Below are 17,765 nucleotides of genomic sequence, written 5' to 3' on the forward strand. Positions count from 1 at the left end.
ACTGCTCTGTAGAACAGTAAGTTTTGCAGAATCAGAACTTGGTAAATGTCAATAGGAAAGTCTTACTTCCACCCACATCTTGCAATATTTTTCCATCTTTAATCATGTAAACTTTGAAATAAACTTTGAAAAAAGAGATTAAAACCTGTAATACAGGACATTGCATTTGTAGATAACCAGTGTATTCTATGCCCCCCTGTTCTGCTTGGCAAGATATTATGCCATCATTATAAAACAATTATCAAATGTTTTTATTCCTGAATCTGTTATGAATGTTCTGCAGTCACATACATTTGAATTAATGAATTTTTAAATTTCCCAATGGTGCAAAGATCTGAGGATAAAAATTGGAAATACACCTTAATATTATCTGTCAAAATCCATAATAAAGTTGAATCCTTCCTTACCTAGTTATGCAATATGTAAGGTAGAACCTTTGAAAGAATTACACCATTAATTAAACAAAAGTAGCTGATAATTATTACTTAACAGTCAAATTGATTTGGGGCCTAGACTATTTGTGGTTCCAAGTTTTCTCAATTGTAAATGAAGTTAATGGAAGCTGAAGATGTCCAGCCCCAACAGGATCAGGCTGTAAGTGGCAATAAACTAATTGTTAATAATTAACATTATTTAAAAGAAAAATTGCTGCTCCGTGCAAAGCAAACGGCTATGTTTTTCTTATCCAGTTGTATACATGTGCCTGTATGGGAGCAGCAGTATGTTTTCTGAAAAGATGTTTTTTCATTCTTTTTAAAAACTTTTTAAATAGTGTTAATATTCAGCTGCTCACATTGAAAGGCTCTGTAAGTGCATAATATAAAGCCTCAGAATCTTTTTTTTTTTTTTTTTGCCTCAGGGTTATTTTCCTAGTGCATTGTTGTTAAGGCTGTTATTACTATTTCTGTTAATAAAGTATGGGTTTTTTTTTTAAATAAAATGAATAGGTCTGTATGCATAGTTAGTGGAGAAGCAGCAAGTAACTTTTTAAAAAAACATAGCTTTTTAACAAAGATCTTGCTAAATTTTTTCTTTCTTTCTAATATCAAAATGCTGGTGAAACAAAAGCTCAAAGAACTATTTCGCTACTGTTTATCAATTGTCCATAGACAAGTACCATTGATGGGCCCAGTTTTCAATTCCATGCCCGTCAAAATTCCTATGGAAATTTGTGAGACACCATTGCTCAAGCAATGTAGGATTGAGCAATGGTTATAGAATAGGGATAGGCAACGTATGGCATGCGTGCCGAAGGTGGCATGTGAGCTGATTTTCAGTGGCACTCACACTGCCCAGGTCCTGGCCACCAGTCCGGGGGGCTTTGCATTTTAATTTAATTTTAAATGAAGCTTCTTAAACATTTTAATAACCTTATTTACTTTACATACAATAATAGTTTAGTTATATAGTATAGACTTATAGAAAGAGACCTTCTAAAAATGTTAAAATGTATTACTGGCATGCGAAACCTTAAATTAGAGTGAATAAATGAAGTCTTGGCACACCACTTCTGAAAGGTTGCTGACCCTTGGTTATAGAATAATATAAGCAGTATCTGGGCATTTAGGTTATATTTATGAACTAAACATTCCAGTGTACAGAAAAATACATTTTAAAAAGTAATGAAAAAAACACTGTTCTTCAATTTCCAGGAGATTACACAGAGAAGCATGATTAGGAGTTATTAGTTCTCTTTGGGTGGCAAGTCTGAGTCCAATTGAGGTGTCAGTAGAGGTGGTTTTGCAACAAATTGATAAATTAGAGTACAAAGTCTCCAGGATCAGCTGCTATTCACCCAATAGTTCTGATGGAACTCAAATATGAAATTTCAGAACTAACAACTGTAGCATGTTAACCTATTGCTTAAACTAGCCTCTGAACCAGATGACTAGACGGTAGCTAATATAATGTTGATTTTTAAAGAAGGCTCCAGGGGTGATCCTGGCAATTACAGACTGCTATGCCTAACTTCAATACCAGGGAAATTGGTTGAAATTATAATAAAGGACAGAATTATTGGACACACAGATAAACACAATATGTTGGAAGGGTCAACATGGCTTTTTTAAAGGGAAATCGTGCCTCCTCAATCTATTAGAACTCTTTGAGGATGTAACAAGCATGTGGACAAGGTTGATCCAGTTGATGTAATATGCTTGGACTTTCAAAAAGCCTTTGACAAAGTCCCTCACCAAAGGCACTTAAGTAAACTAGGCAGTCATGGGATAAGAATGAAGGTCATCTTATAGATTAGTATCTGGTTAAAAAAATAGAAAACACAGGGTAGGAATAAATGATCATTTTTCAGAATCGAGAGAGGTAAATAGTGAGGTCCCCTAAGGATCTGTACTGGGACCTGTGCTGTTCAACATGTTCATAAATGGTCTGAAAAAGGAGCCGAGGTGGCAAAATTTGCAGATAATACAAAATTCTTCTTCGAGTGATTGTTCACGTCCATTACACATTAGGTGTACGCGCGCCGCGTGCACGGACGTCGGAAACTTTTTCCCTTAGCGGCTCCCGTCGGGCCGGCAGGGCCCCCTCCTTCCCGCCAGAGCGGCGCCCTGCTCTAGGGTATATATATCCCTGCCGACCCGACCCCTCCAGTTCCTTCTTACCGTCCGTGGCGGTGTTGGAACAACTCTGTCTCTCGTCTGAGAGTGTGTCCCTTAGCAATAGTCATTAGTGTTATTAGCAGTTATCAGTTAGTTTGTAGTAGTGTTGAGCTAGTAGTTAACAGCTCATTAGGGTACTTAGAGTCCCTGCCGTGGTTGTTTGTTCAACCCCGGCACCGGCCTGGGCTGTGGGGCATGCCGCACGCCCAAGGCTTCAAGGCTTGTGCCACGTGCCGCAAGCCTATGCCATTAAGCGACCCACATGCCTCGTGTCTCCGCTGCCTGGGGGAGGCTCACCAGAAAGAGCGCTGCAAGATCTGCAAGGCCTTCAAGCCTAGAACTAAGAAAGAAAGAGACTTTCGCCTTAAGCAGCTGCTCATGGAGACGGCGTTACAGCCCTCCACTTCGACGGCACCGTCTGCCTCCGTGCGAAGTGCCCCGGCATCGGTGCGGGAACCGGCGCCGGCGGGTCACCCGAAGCCCGCGGCACCGACCCAACGGGGTCATATACGACGCCGGTCGTCTTCGCCGGCAAAAGTGAAGGGCCAACCTAAGGCCCGAGGTCGCTCCCCGCACAAAAGGGCGGCACCGGCAAAAACCTCGAGTGCCCCTAAGGCCTGTACGGCCCCAGCACAGACCCCGGTAGTGGCTCCGGCGCCGAAAGGCCCGTCGAGCCCCGGGATGGGCGCATCGAGTGAGGATGAAGGGCTGGAGGAGCTCTTGGAACAGCCCTCCACTCCGGACACGTTTGAGGCAGCTAAGGACCTCATTGCATTGTCCGTTGAGGCCCCTACATGCGCTGAGGTCGCTCCGCCGAAGCTGCCACACAGAGGCAAGCCGGCGATGGTGCACCCATCACGGTCGCCATCTCGGCACCGTTCCGGGAACCGGTCCCGGTCGAGCTCCGCCTCGGCGGACTCCCGGTTACCCTCGGCGCAGGAAGCACCGCAGCAGTCGGGCTTCAATAAGCGGTCGGCACCGACTCAGCAACCCAGCACGAGTCGGCACCGCGAAGTGTCAGCGGTATGTTACCCGAGGCCGACCAGCCGTAGCCGTTCCCGGTCCCGTGATCGCCGGTACCGTTCCAGGTCCAGGTCGGCGAGACGCTATTCCAGGTCCTGGTCGAGGAGGCGCTACTCCCCAAACCCGGACCGGCACCATCCTACGGCTCCGCCGTGGCCTTCCAGGTCACCATCCGTGGTCTCGGGGACGGACTCTGACTGGTACGGCGGGTACGCCCATAGGTCGCAGGCCAGCAGGGACTATGGCCATTCTCAGTGGGGCCAGCCGAGCCAATGGCCATTCTGGACACCCTGGGCATACCACCAGCAAGGACCCCCATCGAGGGCCTCGAGATCTGGGCCATCGGGGTACCGATCCCGCTCCCCGCGGCACCGCCCGCCGTCGCATAAGGAGGCAACAATCTCTAGACCACCGGAGCGGGAAGGAGTGGACTCGGCACCGAGTACGGTTCCGTCCCAGTCCCACACTGCGGGTCAGGCCCCAGAGGAGCAACTGGTAGATGCCGGGTTGCAGGACAATGAGGATGGGCAAAAGGCCCCGACCTCTTCCTCCTCGCCAGACGAGGCAGTAGCGGGCACGATGGTGTCCGGCCCTCCCCCGATTGACCATCGGGTGCACCAAGACCTGCTTCGCAGGGTAGCCCTCAACCTGGGCCTGCAAGCGGAGGAGACCGTGGAACAGGAAGACCCCATGGTCGATATCCTGAGCCCGGAGGGCCCCTCTAGAGTCGCCCTCCCGATCATACGGACAGTACAGTCCAACGGCCTCCAGTGCACCGACTGCGAGAGGCGTGGAGAGGAAATACTTCGCCCCCTCTAGAGGGTTTGACTTCCTTTTTTTACACCCGTCGCCCTTGTTCGCTGGTGGTCTCGGCGGTCAACGAGAGAGAGCGTCATGGCCAGCAAGCTCCTGCCCCCAAGGGCAAGGAAGCTAAGCGACTGGACTTGTTCGGGAGGAAAGTCTATTCGTCTGGGGGCCTTCAACTAAGGATCGCCAATCAGCAGGCAATTCTGAACAGGCATAATTTTAACTCTTGGGCATCAGTCGCCAAGTTTAAGGACTCCCTCCCACCGGACGCGCATCAGGAGTTCACGGCCCTGGTGGACGAGGGGATGGCGGTGGCTAAGACCTCATTGCAGGCCTCCCTCGACTCCCTCGATCCAATCCCCCTCCCCCTCCATCGCGACCTAGTCACACAAGACAAAGGTCGCCTACTCCACCCGAACCTGTCTTCGCTACATCTCACGGCATGGTATCTCTCTGGCTGAACAATGCAGAACACAGGTGCTCTCACCGGGTTCAACAAATCCTCCTTAATAGTAGGAAGCCCTCTACAAGAGCGACCTACCTGGCAAAATGGAAAAGGTGCTCCCACTGGTGCGAGCCTCTACGCATACGGCCTTTACAAGCCTCAGTTCCATTAATCTTGGACTACCTACTGCACCTCAAGAATCAAGGCCTTGCGCCCGCCTCGATTAGAGTGCATTTAGCCGCTATTTCAGCTTTCCATCCAGGAGAGTTGGGAGTGTCAGTGTTCTCCAACCCCACAGTGGCCCGATTCCTTAAGGGGCTGGACAGGGTGTTTCCCTACTCGCGCTCGCCTGTCCCGGCGTGGAATCTGAACCTAGTCCTAACAAGACTCATGGGTCCCCCCTTTGAGCCCCTAGCCTCTTGCTCCCTCACGCACCTCTCGTGGAAGGTGGCGTTTCTCGTGGCCATCACGTCGGCCAGAAGGGTATCGGAATTGAGGGCCCTCACTTCGGAACCACCCTATACAGTGTTCCATAAGGATAAGGTGCAACTGAGGCCGCACCCCAAATTCCTTCCAAAAGTGGTATCGCAGTTTCACATGGGGCAGGACATTTGCCTACCGGTATTCTTTCCTAAACCCCATACGGACCCTCACCACCGCAGCCTACATACCCTGGATGTTCGAAGGGCGTTGGCATTCTACCTGGAGCGGACCAGGTCGTTCCGCAGAACACCTCAGCTGTTCATTGCTATTGCGGAACGTATGAAAGGCTTGCCTATCTCGACACAGCGCTTGTCGGCATGGATTGTGCATTGTATACGCACCTGTTATGGGCTCGCCAATGTTCCGGCCCCGGAGATCCGGGCCCACTCGACTAGGGCCCAAGCGTCCTCAACGGCCTTCTTGGCGCAGGTCCCTATCCAGGAGATCTGTAAGGCGGCCACCTGGTCGTCCGTACATACGTTCACAGCCCACTACGCGATCCATCATCAGGCCAGAGAGGACGCAATGGTCGGGCGGGCTGTGCTACAGTCAGTTGTACCTTGACTCCTACCCACCTCCAATGGTAAGCTTGGGAATCACCTAATGTGTAATGGACGTGAACAATCACTCGAAGAAGAAAGAACGGTTACTTACCTTCTGTAACTGTTGTTCTTCGAGATGTGTTGTTCACGTCCATTACACTTCCCACCCTCCTTCCCCTCTGTCGGAGTCTCCGGCAAGAAGGAACCGGAGGGGTCGGGTCGGCAGGGATATATATACCCTGGAGCGGGGCGCCGCTCTGGCGGGAAGGAAGGGGCCCTGCTGGCCCGACGGGAGCCGCTAAGGGGAAAAGTTTCCAACGTCCGTGCACGCGGCGCGCGTACACCTAATGTGTAATGGACGTGAACAACACATCTCGAAGAACAACAGTTACAGAAGGTAAGTAACCGTTCTTTACTCAAGATAGTTAAGTCCAAAGCTGACTGAAGATTTACAAGGGTATCTCATATAACTGGATGACTGGGCAACAAAATGGCAGATGAAATTCAACTTGGATAAATGAAAAGTAATGCGCATTGCAAAAAAATAATCCCAACTATATATACAAAATGTTGTGGTTTAAATTAGCTTTTATCACTCAAGACCTTGGAGTCATTGTGAATAGTTCTCTGTAAACATCTGGTCTATGTGCAGCAGCTGTCAGAAAAGCTAACAGCATGTTAGGAACCATTAGGAAAGGGATAGATAATAAGACAGTAAATATCATAATGCCACTATATAAATCCATGGTACACCCACACCTGGAATAGTGTGTGCAGTTCTGGTTGATCCATCTAAAAAAAGATTAGAATTAGAAAAGGTGCAGAGAAGGGCAACAAAAATGATTAGGGGTATGGAACAGCTTCCATACGAAGAAAGATTTAAAAAGACTAGGACTAATTAGTTTAGAAAAGAGATGACTAAGAGGAGCTATGATAGAGGTCTATAAAATCATGAGTGGTCGCGAGAAAGGGAATAGGGAAGTGTCACAGGGTGCTCCACTCACTGCTGTGCTGGCGCCTCCTCCTGATCACTCTGGGGATTAACACTTGAGGTCAATGCCCCTGTCTGTGGTTTGCACACCTTCGCTCTGCCTCTCCCTCTCTCTTGCAGCCCCTCTCTAAGCCCAGGGAACCACGGTGTCCTCTTTGTGACTATGTCCTCCGGCCGGGTCAGTCAGTGTTCTCCCGTCCCCCCGGGGTAGCAAAGACCCTTCTCCCTAGCAGTTCTAATCAGTCTTCCTTTCCATTGTCTCGGTGCCACTCCCTCAGTGGCTGGTAGGGGAACCGTGGCCCATGTTCTACTTCAGGTTCCAGTCCAGGGACAGTCCTCAGGAGTTCTTGGTTTTCTTCTACCAGCCCTCATTGCTCCTTCCCTGGACTGCTTCCTACTATTCCTTGTTTCCCCCCTATTCTAGGAGTACCAGCTCCAAAACTTCCTCCCTCTTTCCAGGGGGTGACTGCCCCTTTCCCAGTAGCCCCCTTCTATTGCCAGCTACCTGGTTTTATAGGCCCAGTCTGTTCCTGTCCAGCTGAGCCTGCTTTCAGTTAGCTCCCTGGCTCCTTCTCCAGGTCAGCCTATGGAGTTAATTGGCCTACTTGTCCATCTAAACGTCTGTCAGTTCTGTGTGGGATGGACTCTCTATCATAGGAAGTGTTATTTATCCCTTCACATAATACAAGAACTAGAGGTCATCTGCTGAAATTAATAGGCAGCAGGTTTAAAACAAACAACAAAAGGAAGTACTTCTTCACATAACACACAGTCAACCAGTGGAACTCATTGCCATTGGATGATGAGAAGGCCAAAAGTATAAGTGGGTTCAAAAAAGAATTAGCTAAGTTCATCAATGACAATTAGCTAAGTTGGTCAGGGACACAACCCCATGCTCCAGAAGTCCCTAGGCCTCCAACTGCCAAAAGCTGGGAATGTACGACAGGGTATGGATCTCTTGAAATTGCCCTGTTCTGTTCATTCCCTCAGAAGCACTTGGAATTGGCCACTGTCCAAAGACAGGACACTGGGCTAGAAGGACCATTGGTCTGACCCAGTATGGCAGTTCCTATGTTCTGTCCTGTCCAGTGTCCTGTCTATGTAAAGTTTTTTCTAATACTGATACCTCAATTTTCCTTAGCTCATTTTCATCTCATTTATATTAAATATATATATTTTTTTACCACCCTAAGCAATTCCTCACCCTCTTTGGTGTTATCCCCTTCAAATACATCTCTTGTAAAATTTTCTGGCCCCACTCAGTCTTCTTTCTGCTTTCAATAAAAGGATCTGGACAGATGATCATTAATTTGTGCCCTTCTTATTCCCTCAATTACTGTACTGTCTGTTATATCCTGGTGGAGAACGAAGATGCTGATGCTGTCATATGCATATGCTGTTATCACCTGCACAAATTGCTTTGCTACCACAATATAACAACTTCTCCATTGATTAGGCTAAGGACTGGGTGGGGTGGGGAGTGTGAGTGATATTTTCTGCTGTCAGCATGGGATATCTTCCTGCTATTAAGCAATAAGGGAGACAATTAAGAAAGCACTAAATACCATTTGTGAAAGATTAGAAAAGAAAGTTACCCTGTATACAGACTGCATGCTTTGTGATGCTGGCAGACCAGTTGCCAGCTCGTGCCAAGACCCCAGGTCTTACTGAACGCTGACAAATGCATAGCTGGAAACTAGTCTGGCCACCTGTGTGTTTGCATTGTTAAAACAGATGTTAAGTTTATAAGAATGTGTTTAGTGTTTGGACTTTGAAGTGCGTGTGAGTGGCTGCACGCATTAATCTCACTTATCATATCTGTACCCCATGTTATAAGGTAATATTTAAATATTTGCTTTGTAACTGGAAACATCCACAGTCAAGAGAGAAGCATTACCAAGTGTGAAATCCTGATTTTCCACAAGATCTGCCCAACAAAAGGCCTATAGATCAGGCTAAGATTGTTACGGAGATCACGAATCCATGACTCTTGTGACCTCCATGACATTTTCCACTTCAGCCCCAGGGCAGTTGGGCTGGAGCTGTCAGCCGGCGGGGCCCTGGAGCTCTGAGCTGTTGTGGGGGGACCCCGCAGCTCCGAGGCGCTGCGCATGGCGTAAGAAGAACCCCAAACTCCGAGGCACTGTGCCCGGTGTGGGAGGGGACCCTGGAGCTCCGAGATGGGGCCCCACAGCTCTGAGCCGCTGCAGGCATCTGGGGGACCCCACAGCTCCTAGCTGAGAATGATGTCAGGGGGACCCTGGAGCTCCCAGCCACAGCGGGTACTGGATCCCTTCGTCCCCTCCCACAACAGGGCTGGGGATCAGCCCCATTTTGTCACAGTTATTTGTAGTTAAAGTCAGGGACAGGTCACATGCTTCCATGAAATTTTGATTGTTTGATTGTTTTTTAGTAAAAGTCTATGACTTTTACTAAAAAAATAACCGTGACAAAATCTTAACCTTACCTATAGACACCAGACGAACCATTGTGGAACATCAGTGGACAAGACTTTGTTGATTGCTCCCGCTCCACCCCAAGGAAGAGGGGACATGCACAAACGCTTGTCCCATCACAGTTTGAACTCTGGGGGAAGGGAATGAAAATCTCTGACCACAAGGAACTGTGTTACAGTGCAGCTTGGAATTTGGAGAGGTCAATATTTCTAAGCTTAAGCAAGGGATCCCCAAGTTGCTTTGCTTGGATTAGACCTAAAGGGCAGATAGAGGTTGCATATTACAGCAGCTTCTATTACCTTTTGAAACCTAAGACTGTAACTCCTTTGTGTGTATATGTTTACCTGCTTTAACCTTGTAAATAACTATTATTTCTTTTTCCTAGTTAATAAATCTTTACTTAGTTTATTACACAATTGGCTACAGGCATTGGCTTTGGTGTGAGATCTGAGGTACAATAGATCTGGGATAAGTGACTGGCCCTTTTGGACTGGGAGTGACCTGAATATTGTGATTTTTGGTGTAAGGGACCATTTATCACAAAGGTGAGCTTGCCTGGATGGCATAGTGCCCAAGAGGACTGTCTGTGACTCCTTGTTAAGGCTGTTATAGTCCTTGAGGAGTTCACATTTGATACTTGGTTGGTGAAATCTAATTATAGGGTTTGTGCCCTGGTTTGTAACAGTCTGCCCAGAGATTGGTACCCATGTTCATAAATCATTTAAGAGAGCATTAAATACTATTTGTGAAAGACTAGAGAAGAAGGTTAACCCGTATACAGACTCTGTGCTTCATAAAAAGTTTTGCAAACACAAATGATTCAGACCTGTTCACTCCTGCAGACTCTTGTTTGTCATTGGAACTGAGAACTTGTATGACTTTAGTTCATTCCTTACGCTGACCCTGTTCTTGAAAATATGCTATGATGCCACACATGCATTTCTGATATTGCAATATTTCAATTTCCCAGACAGGTTGTAGAATACACAGTGAGTAAAGGTGACAGTACAAAATATGGCACTGTAGGATTAATATGGCATGCAAGTTAAAAGCTTGGTTAAAGGGTAGTAGGGCGGTGGGGGCTTGAGTTTTTTTTGTTTGTTTGCTTGTTTTTTGCTTTTTGAAAGTTTTTTTTTGTTTTGCTCTGAGATCAATGAAAACCTGAATTCTTTACCTTGTTTTTACCCTAAGACTAATATTGCAATCAGATTTATGGCAAAACAAACATCTGATATAATATACAGTAGAAGCAAGTTTCCAAGATCCATACATTCAACTGCCCTGTGAAACCTGTTACTAGTGGCATTAGGCAATAATTTACAGAGGTGACTTAACTTAGTAAAGTCCCCACCCTCAAACAGGTGTAGCAATGTAAGTATCAGTTTGTACTTCCTTGTTGCTATGATACTTTTAAGAAGCTACCATTCGCTTTGAATAGGGGGATAGAAATTTGTCAAATGAACTGATTCTTAGAGAGATTTCAGCACACTAACTCTTGTTTATGTGAAATGTGCAAATAGAGCTATTAAATAAATGTAACAACTTTTGAATCTGGTATGATGAACAATGTAATATTTTTAGTAATTATTAGATGGTTCTCCCCCCCCCCCCAGTTCTTCTGTGTATTTTTTCAAAGGTGTTGTGCTAATGACGACATACACAAATAATCAGCTAGTAGTTTTAGTTGAAGTATGTTAACTGATGAAGATGGTACCTCTTCCATGGGGACTTTACTTGGGTCATTTCACAAATGTAGCCTCAAAGGAGATGGCTTGCCATCTCCCGGGGTACTAAGGTATAGGACAGTTTCTGCCTTGGGATGATTTTAGCAATGTCAGTAAACGAATCCGTAAATGAAGAGGAAAGCTTTGAACATGACTGTGAAAATGAACACGGGAACACACAGAGGTTTCACAGTGAAAACCTTGATATCTGGGAAGAAGGTACTTTTTATGTTCAGTCTAAAATGTTTTATGCTAATAAAATAAGGCATGAAATAGTTAATTTAAAGTGAATTTAGAGATTTTTCAGGGTTTTAAATCACATCTAGAAACAGATTGCGGTTCATTGGTTGGTTCTTGTGAGTGAAGGTTGTCGAGAAACTGTACTATAAATTAAATCTAAATAAGATGAGTCTTAATTTTGTGGTTTTAAAAAAAAAAGTAAATATATTCAACAAATGTAGTTTGTCTAGCTCAAGTAGTAATTAGCTTTTAGAAATAAAAATTGACTTTGGAAATTCTTCTTTTCAAATATTTTTTCAACTACTTGTAGGTTAAATATTTTTGCTTTCCTCCCCACTTCCCTATGGCAGGTGTGTGGGTATGGGGGAGAAGAGCAGAGTTGTGTGTTTGTTTTATGGTTACTTACGGTGGGTCAATTTTAGAACAAATGCAAACTTCAGACTTAATTATGGAATCCTAAGTATGTAAATTAAAATGTAGTGTGTTCATATCTCAGGAACTTAAGTTTTTAAAAAGTTATTTGTGATGGAACATGCATTGCAATGCAAGACAATCAAGAAGGCATGCCGGTAGTTTGGAGAGGGAATGCTGATGATTGTGTTAGTGCTGTCATTGGATTTTCAGTCTTGGTTTCCTGGCTGCTATGGAGACAGCATATTTTGCCCCGGGACAGGAGACAGGAGGTAGACAGGGTGCGTCTTTGTCACTCAAGTGATCCCTCCAGCCAATTAAGCATTTGAACACTGCCTCATGTACTGTACTTGATACACTGAGCAAAACATATCATTGGTGTCATCTTACACGCTACAACATTCCCTCTGAAGCAGCAGCTTTATAGATGAATGCTGGCACTCCAAAGAACACTGTCCTGTCATGCTGTTGTCCAGAGACTGCAGGGGAGAACAACAGAGATTAAGGAGAAGAGTAGATTGAGTATGAAGAGAGTATTTTGTGGCCAGAATAATATTAACTGCGATGGCCACGAGGGTGGGGGATAAAGCAAGACCATCTTGTCAAACACTCTGGTTTGTTTAAAAGAAGTTTTTTTTAAAAAAGTTTCTCTTGAAATATTTTAAGGGCAAACATGGTAATGCTCCTGTTGCATGGGACTTCAATTTGTGTGTTTCATGTGTTGTTGTTTTTTTAATCAAGTATATGCCTCTTATGATGCAGTACCACCTCTTTGCCCACCATTTGAATAAACAACCCTCCCCCTTTGCTATCTGAAGTTGCAAGAATATGCTATGATATTCCTTCAAGTTGTGGACAAAAGGTGGTTTGTGTAAGAAAACATGGGTAAAAAAGGAGGCTTTAAAAGAACACATAAGTACCTGTGTAGTTTGTTAGAGAGGAGGCAGATGAGGACACAAGCACAAAATTCTACATCAAGAAGGAGAAACATCCAATTATTTCTTGCTAGTAAGCTGGCAGAAAAGGGAATCTGACAGATAATAGCCTATGTCTATGGGAACCGTTCACAGAGTGTTTGCTATGTATTCCAAATTTCCTTCATCATGTTAAGGACAGTGAGTGATAGAGAGAGGTGTCTGAGCGAAGGGTCTTTAGAGCTCCATTGCCCATCTGATTGAGAATGACAAGCAGAATGCTTCTGTTTGACTGTGTAGGTAATTTTGGTGTAGTGACTGATGTGGTTTATACAGCAATTTTTAGATGTTGTGATGAATTACCCTCATACCAGTTTCTGGTATACACCTCTACCTCGATATAACGCTGTCCTCAGAAGCCAAAAAATCTTACCACGTTATAGGTGAAACTGTGTTATATTGAACTTGCTTTAATCCACCGGAGTGCGCAGCTCCGCCCCCCCGGAGCACTGCTTTACCGCGTTATATCCGAATTCATGTTATATTGGGTAGCATTATATCGAAGTAGAGGTGTACTTAATAAGGACTAAAACTTGGCGCCAGTTTTATATGTTGGATATGTCTTGTTTTATGTACTGGGAGCAATTGGTTACATACACTCCAAAAACCTTCAGCTAGATGTAGACACAGTACAGTGATAATCATCAGCATGTTATTTGTATACTGTTACTTGTGGGACAACATATGTTCATTGTTCAGAAAGTGGGGAAGGGTTGAGAATATTTTGGTACTTCTCTGTGGGCTGACTACAGTGGAATTTTATGTAAATGAACATGGCTTATAGTGACTGTTCCAGCTTTTATAGATAGAAAACGAACTTCTAAAAGCCGGTCCCTCTTTTTGCTGATTTGTGAGCCCCTCACCTTATGCTATTCAATGGTCTGGCAGACTGGATCAAGCTTATTTTCAAACATAAGAGACAATTTCAAAACTTTTTCCATGTCATTTAGCTGCAGATAAAGATTGTTACCTGTTTGGGAGTGCCAGTTAGAGGCTATTATTATTACTACAGTATATATTATTTATGTAACAATCGCATCCAGAGGCCTGAGTCAGGATCATGGCATGTAGCAGGGCCACTGAGATAAATGCAGAACAAATCCATATCAAGCCAAGATTTTAAAAAATGACTAGTGATTTTGGAGGCAGTGATGTTGTTGGGCCCAGGTTGAGATCCTGTAAAGGGACCTGACTTTCAAACATTGAACACTCATATGCTGAAAACCCAGGCCCCATTAAGGAGTCTCAGGGTACATCTACACTACAGCGGGGAGTCGATTTAAGATACGCAAATTCAGCTACGTGAATAGCGTAGCTGAATTCGACGTATTGCAGCCGACTTACCCCGTTGTGAGGACGGCGGCAAAATCGACTTCTGCCGCTTTTTGTCGGCGGCGCTTACTACCACCTCCGCTGGTGGAGTTAGAGCGCCGATTCGGGGATCGATTGTCGCGTCCCGACGGGACGCGATAAATCGATCCCCGAGAGGTCGATTTCTACCCGCCGATTCAGGCGGGTAGTATAGACCAGACCTCAGGTTTGATCCTCAAATACTCAGGCACAGAAAATCACTTGTGGCTGCAGTCACTGCCCCAAAGAGCTGACAGTCTAAGAAGAGAATTGACATAGTTGGGGGAGGAATACAATCAAATTTATATACATTTGCAATTTTAAATCTTTTCAAAGAGATACCTAGGTGAAATAAATGCCCACTAACCCCATCTACCACTCAGGCCATTGTTTTTGGTTAATTTCTTACAGGTATTGAAGCGGGGATAGGTGTTTTTTACAGAAATTTGGAGGTTAGCAGGTTTAGGTCACTTCACAGAGAGCAATCCATGCCTAAGGGTCAGTGTATAAGGAGGTATGGAATTCTGTGAGAAGATTCATAAGTTGCAAGGCCAAAAGGGGACCACTGTGGTCATGTAGTCTGACCTCCTGTACAACACAGGACATAGAACTTCCCCAGACTAATTCCTAGAGCAGATCTTTTGGGAAATCATCCAATCCTGATTTTAAAATGGTCAGTGATGGAGAATCCACCTCACCCCTTGGTAAATTGTTCCAGTGCTTAAAGTATTTTAAAGCATTACCCTTGCTTTTAAAATGTATGCCTTATTGCCAGTCTGAATTTGTCTAGCTTCAACTTGCAGCCATTGGATCATGTTATACCTCTCTCTGCTATATTGAAGAGCCCATTATTAAATATTCCCCTTGTAGGTACTTAAAGACCGATCAAGTTACCCTTTAACTCTTTCTTTGTTAGACTCAAAGAGCTGAATCTATTTTGTTTATCACTAGAAGGCATGTTTTTAAATCCTTTAATCATTCTCACGGCTCTTATCTGAACCCTCTCTAATCTATCAACATCCTTCCTGAATTGTGGGCCCCAGAACTGGACACAGTATTCCAGCAGCAGTTTCACCAGTTTCAAATACAGAGGTAAAATAACCTCTCTACTCAGACTCAAGATTTCCCTATTTATGCTTCCTGGGATTGCATTAATTTTTTTAGCCACAGCATCACACTGGGAGTCCATGTTCAGCTGATTATTCACCAGTCTCCAAATCTTTTTCAGAGTCACTGCACCCCAGGATAGAGTCTGGCATCCTATAAGTATGGCCCACATTCCTTGGTCCTGGATGTATATATTTACATTTAATCATATTAAAATATATATAGTTTGCTTGGGCCCAGTTTACCAAGCGATCCAGATCGCTCTGAATCAGTGACCTGTCCTCTTCATTATTTACCACTCCTCCAATTTTTGTGTCATTTGCAAATTTTATCAGTGATTTTTTTTTCTTCCAAGCCATTGATAAAAATATTAAATAGTATAGAGCCAAGAACCAATACCTCCAGGACCCTAATGGAAACAGACCCCTCAATGGCATTTCTCGGATTACAGTTACATATTGAGACCTATTAGTTAGCCGGTTTTTAATCCATTTAGAGTGTGCCATGTTAATTTTAAATCATTCTGATATTTTATTCAGAATGTCATGTGGCACCAAGTCAAATGCCTTACGGAAGTATAAGTATATTACATCAACACTGTTACCTTTATCAACCAAACTTATAATCTCATTTAAAAAAAAAACCTACTCTCAATGTAGTAGAGGAAAACTCTTCCAATGCATCCCCTGCCTTAGGGGGGACTCTACAAAATGGCTACCATCTCACACTTTTGTGCTCCCATGGCCTAATTGTTTCCCAAACCTTTCGCCTGTTTAAGCATGAATAATATAACACATCATTAGTTTGCTGTATTTGAGACCTTAATATTGGAGCCTCCATGGAGCCAAGCTGTTAGAACACTCTGTGGGTGAACTGTGGTTGTAAGCTCCCTTTAAACCACATCAAAAAAAGATTCTGTCTGTCTGTCTTCCATAAACCCATACTGATTGGATTAATTACATTATCCTCCTTTAGTTTATTATTAATCAAGTCCCTTATCAGTCTTTCCATTATCTTGCCTGGGTTCAATGACAGGCTAACAGGCCTGTAATTACCTGGAACGTCCTATTTATCCTTTTAAAAATTGGCACAACATCCGCTTTCAGCTTTTTATATTCATTACTATCAACTTCCCTTTTCTTCCGTTTGTTTTATGTATACAGAATTGTTTTTTTACAGCTGCCTTCACTTCCCCTCTAAACCAGGTTTTTAACCAGCACAGCCTCCTTCCTCAATTGTGGGATTGTGGCTTTTTGGGCATTATAGTAAGGTGTTCTTAAATTATTCCCAGTTATCATTCACATTTGTCTGAGTAAGTTCTTTTTCCCAGCTGATATGGCTCATACATGACCAACTAATAAGGCTGGAGGCATTGGGGGAGCAGAAGCAGCAGCAGCAGCAAGTTGTGGACAATGCTGAAAGAGTCTAGAGTGGATAAATAGGAAGGAGGGGTAGAGTTGTGAAGGGCCTTGATGGTGAGGACAAGAAGCCTGCACTTAATGAAGGTGAAATGGTTTAGAAAGTAGAAAGGATTCATATGCACGTGATGTGGCCAGAGTGGTGTGCAAGAAAGAGGATCTTAGCAACTGCATTTTGTCTGGACCTGAGGTGGATGATTGGGCTGTAGGAAGGGTAGAGAGGAGGAGTCTAGGATAGTCAAGACCCAGTTGATGAGGCCTTGGACAAGAGTTTTGGCTCTTTGGGTGTAAGGAAGAGAATAGATCTCAAATGTTATCATGGAAGAACTGACACAACCTAGATGTTGGGGTAAGAGAGAGTCAGGTGGTGATGAATCCCAGGTTGGCCAGTCTGAGTGCCAGGGAACATTGCGGTGGTATCAAAAGTAACTGAGAATAGGGAGAATTGTGAAGGATATCCAGGATGAGATATCAGAGAGAGGGGTCATGAGTGGACAGGTAACTTGAGTGTCATCATCCAGGAGCAGCTGAGATGGTTCAGAGGGAAGATGTGATTGGAGAATAGGAAAGGGTCAAGACCTTAAGACCTCCATGGATTGTGGGACATGGGAGGAAGAGGATTCATTGAAGGAGTGATCACAAAGACAGGAGAATAAACCTGGATCGATGGAATCAGGAACCAAGAGCGGACAAGATTTCAGAGAGAAATGTATGATTGTCAGTGTCAAACAAGACATAGGTTGAGAAAGATGAGGATGGAGTACAAGGATTTAGCTAGGGAAAAACCTGGGAGAGCAGTTTCAGTATAGTGGAGGAGGTCCAGAATGGTGCTAGAGGAGAAGAATATTAGACAATGGTTCTAAAGGGTGCATCCAGTAAGGTTAGTGGTGAAGGGAGATGGGAGCAGTAGTTGGAGAGACAAGTGGCATCAAGGGAACACAATTGTTTTTGTGGAGGAGGGGAGGCTAGGGCATGCTAGTGATGGGGAAGAGTCCAGAAGAAAATAAAAGATGCAGAGGAGCGAGAGTGAGAAAGCAAGTGGATCAAGGGAGATGGGGTTAAGAGACAGGTAGAGAGCAGAGCAGAAATCTGTGTCGGTGATGGGTGAGAAAGAGGAAACATTTCTGGAAGAGACAAGGAAGGAAGCTGATCTTTAGTGTGAAAAAGTCAGTACAATCT

At 44.5% G+C, this 17,765-nt stretch overlaps 1 protein-coding gene across 3 annotated transcripts in view; it reads left to right on the forward strand.

Annotated features, from left to right (window-relative positions):
* Positions 1-11,035: 11,035 nt before the first annotated feature.
* LOC101953448 (trafficking kinesin-binding protein 1) overlaps positions 11,036-17,765 on the forward strand; it is a 60,050-nt gene continuing 53,320 nt past the window's right edge. For 2 of the 3 annotated variants that reach the window (XM_024107956.3, XM_024107962.3), the window contains exon 1: positions 11,041-11,305. In XM_024107956.3, coding sequence (XP_023963724.2) covers positions 11,182-11,305 — 124 coding nt within the window. In that variant the 5' untranslated portion in view covers positions 11,041-11,181. Of the gene's footprint in view, positions 11,306-17,765 lie in introns of all 3 variants that reach the window. The other variant, XM_024107973.3, reaches the window with a different exon arrangement.

The sequence above is a fragment of the Chrysemys picta genome, chromosome 2, assembly GCF_011386835.1.
Source record: "Chrysemys picta bellii isolate R12L10 chromosome 2, ASM1138683v2, whole genome shotgun sequence".
NCBI lineage: Eukaryota > Metazoa > Chordata > Testudines > Emydidae > Chrysemys > Chrysemys picta.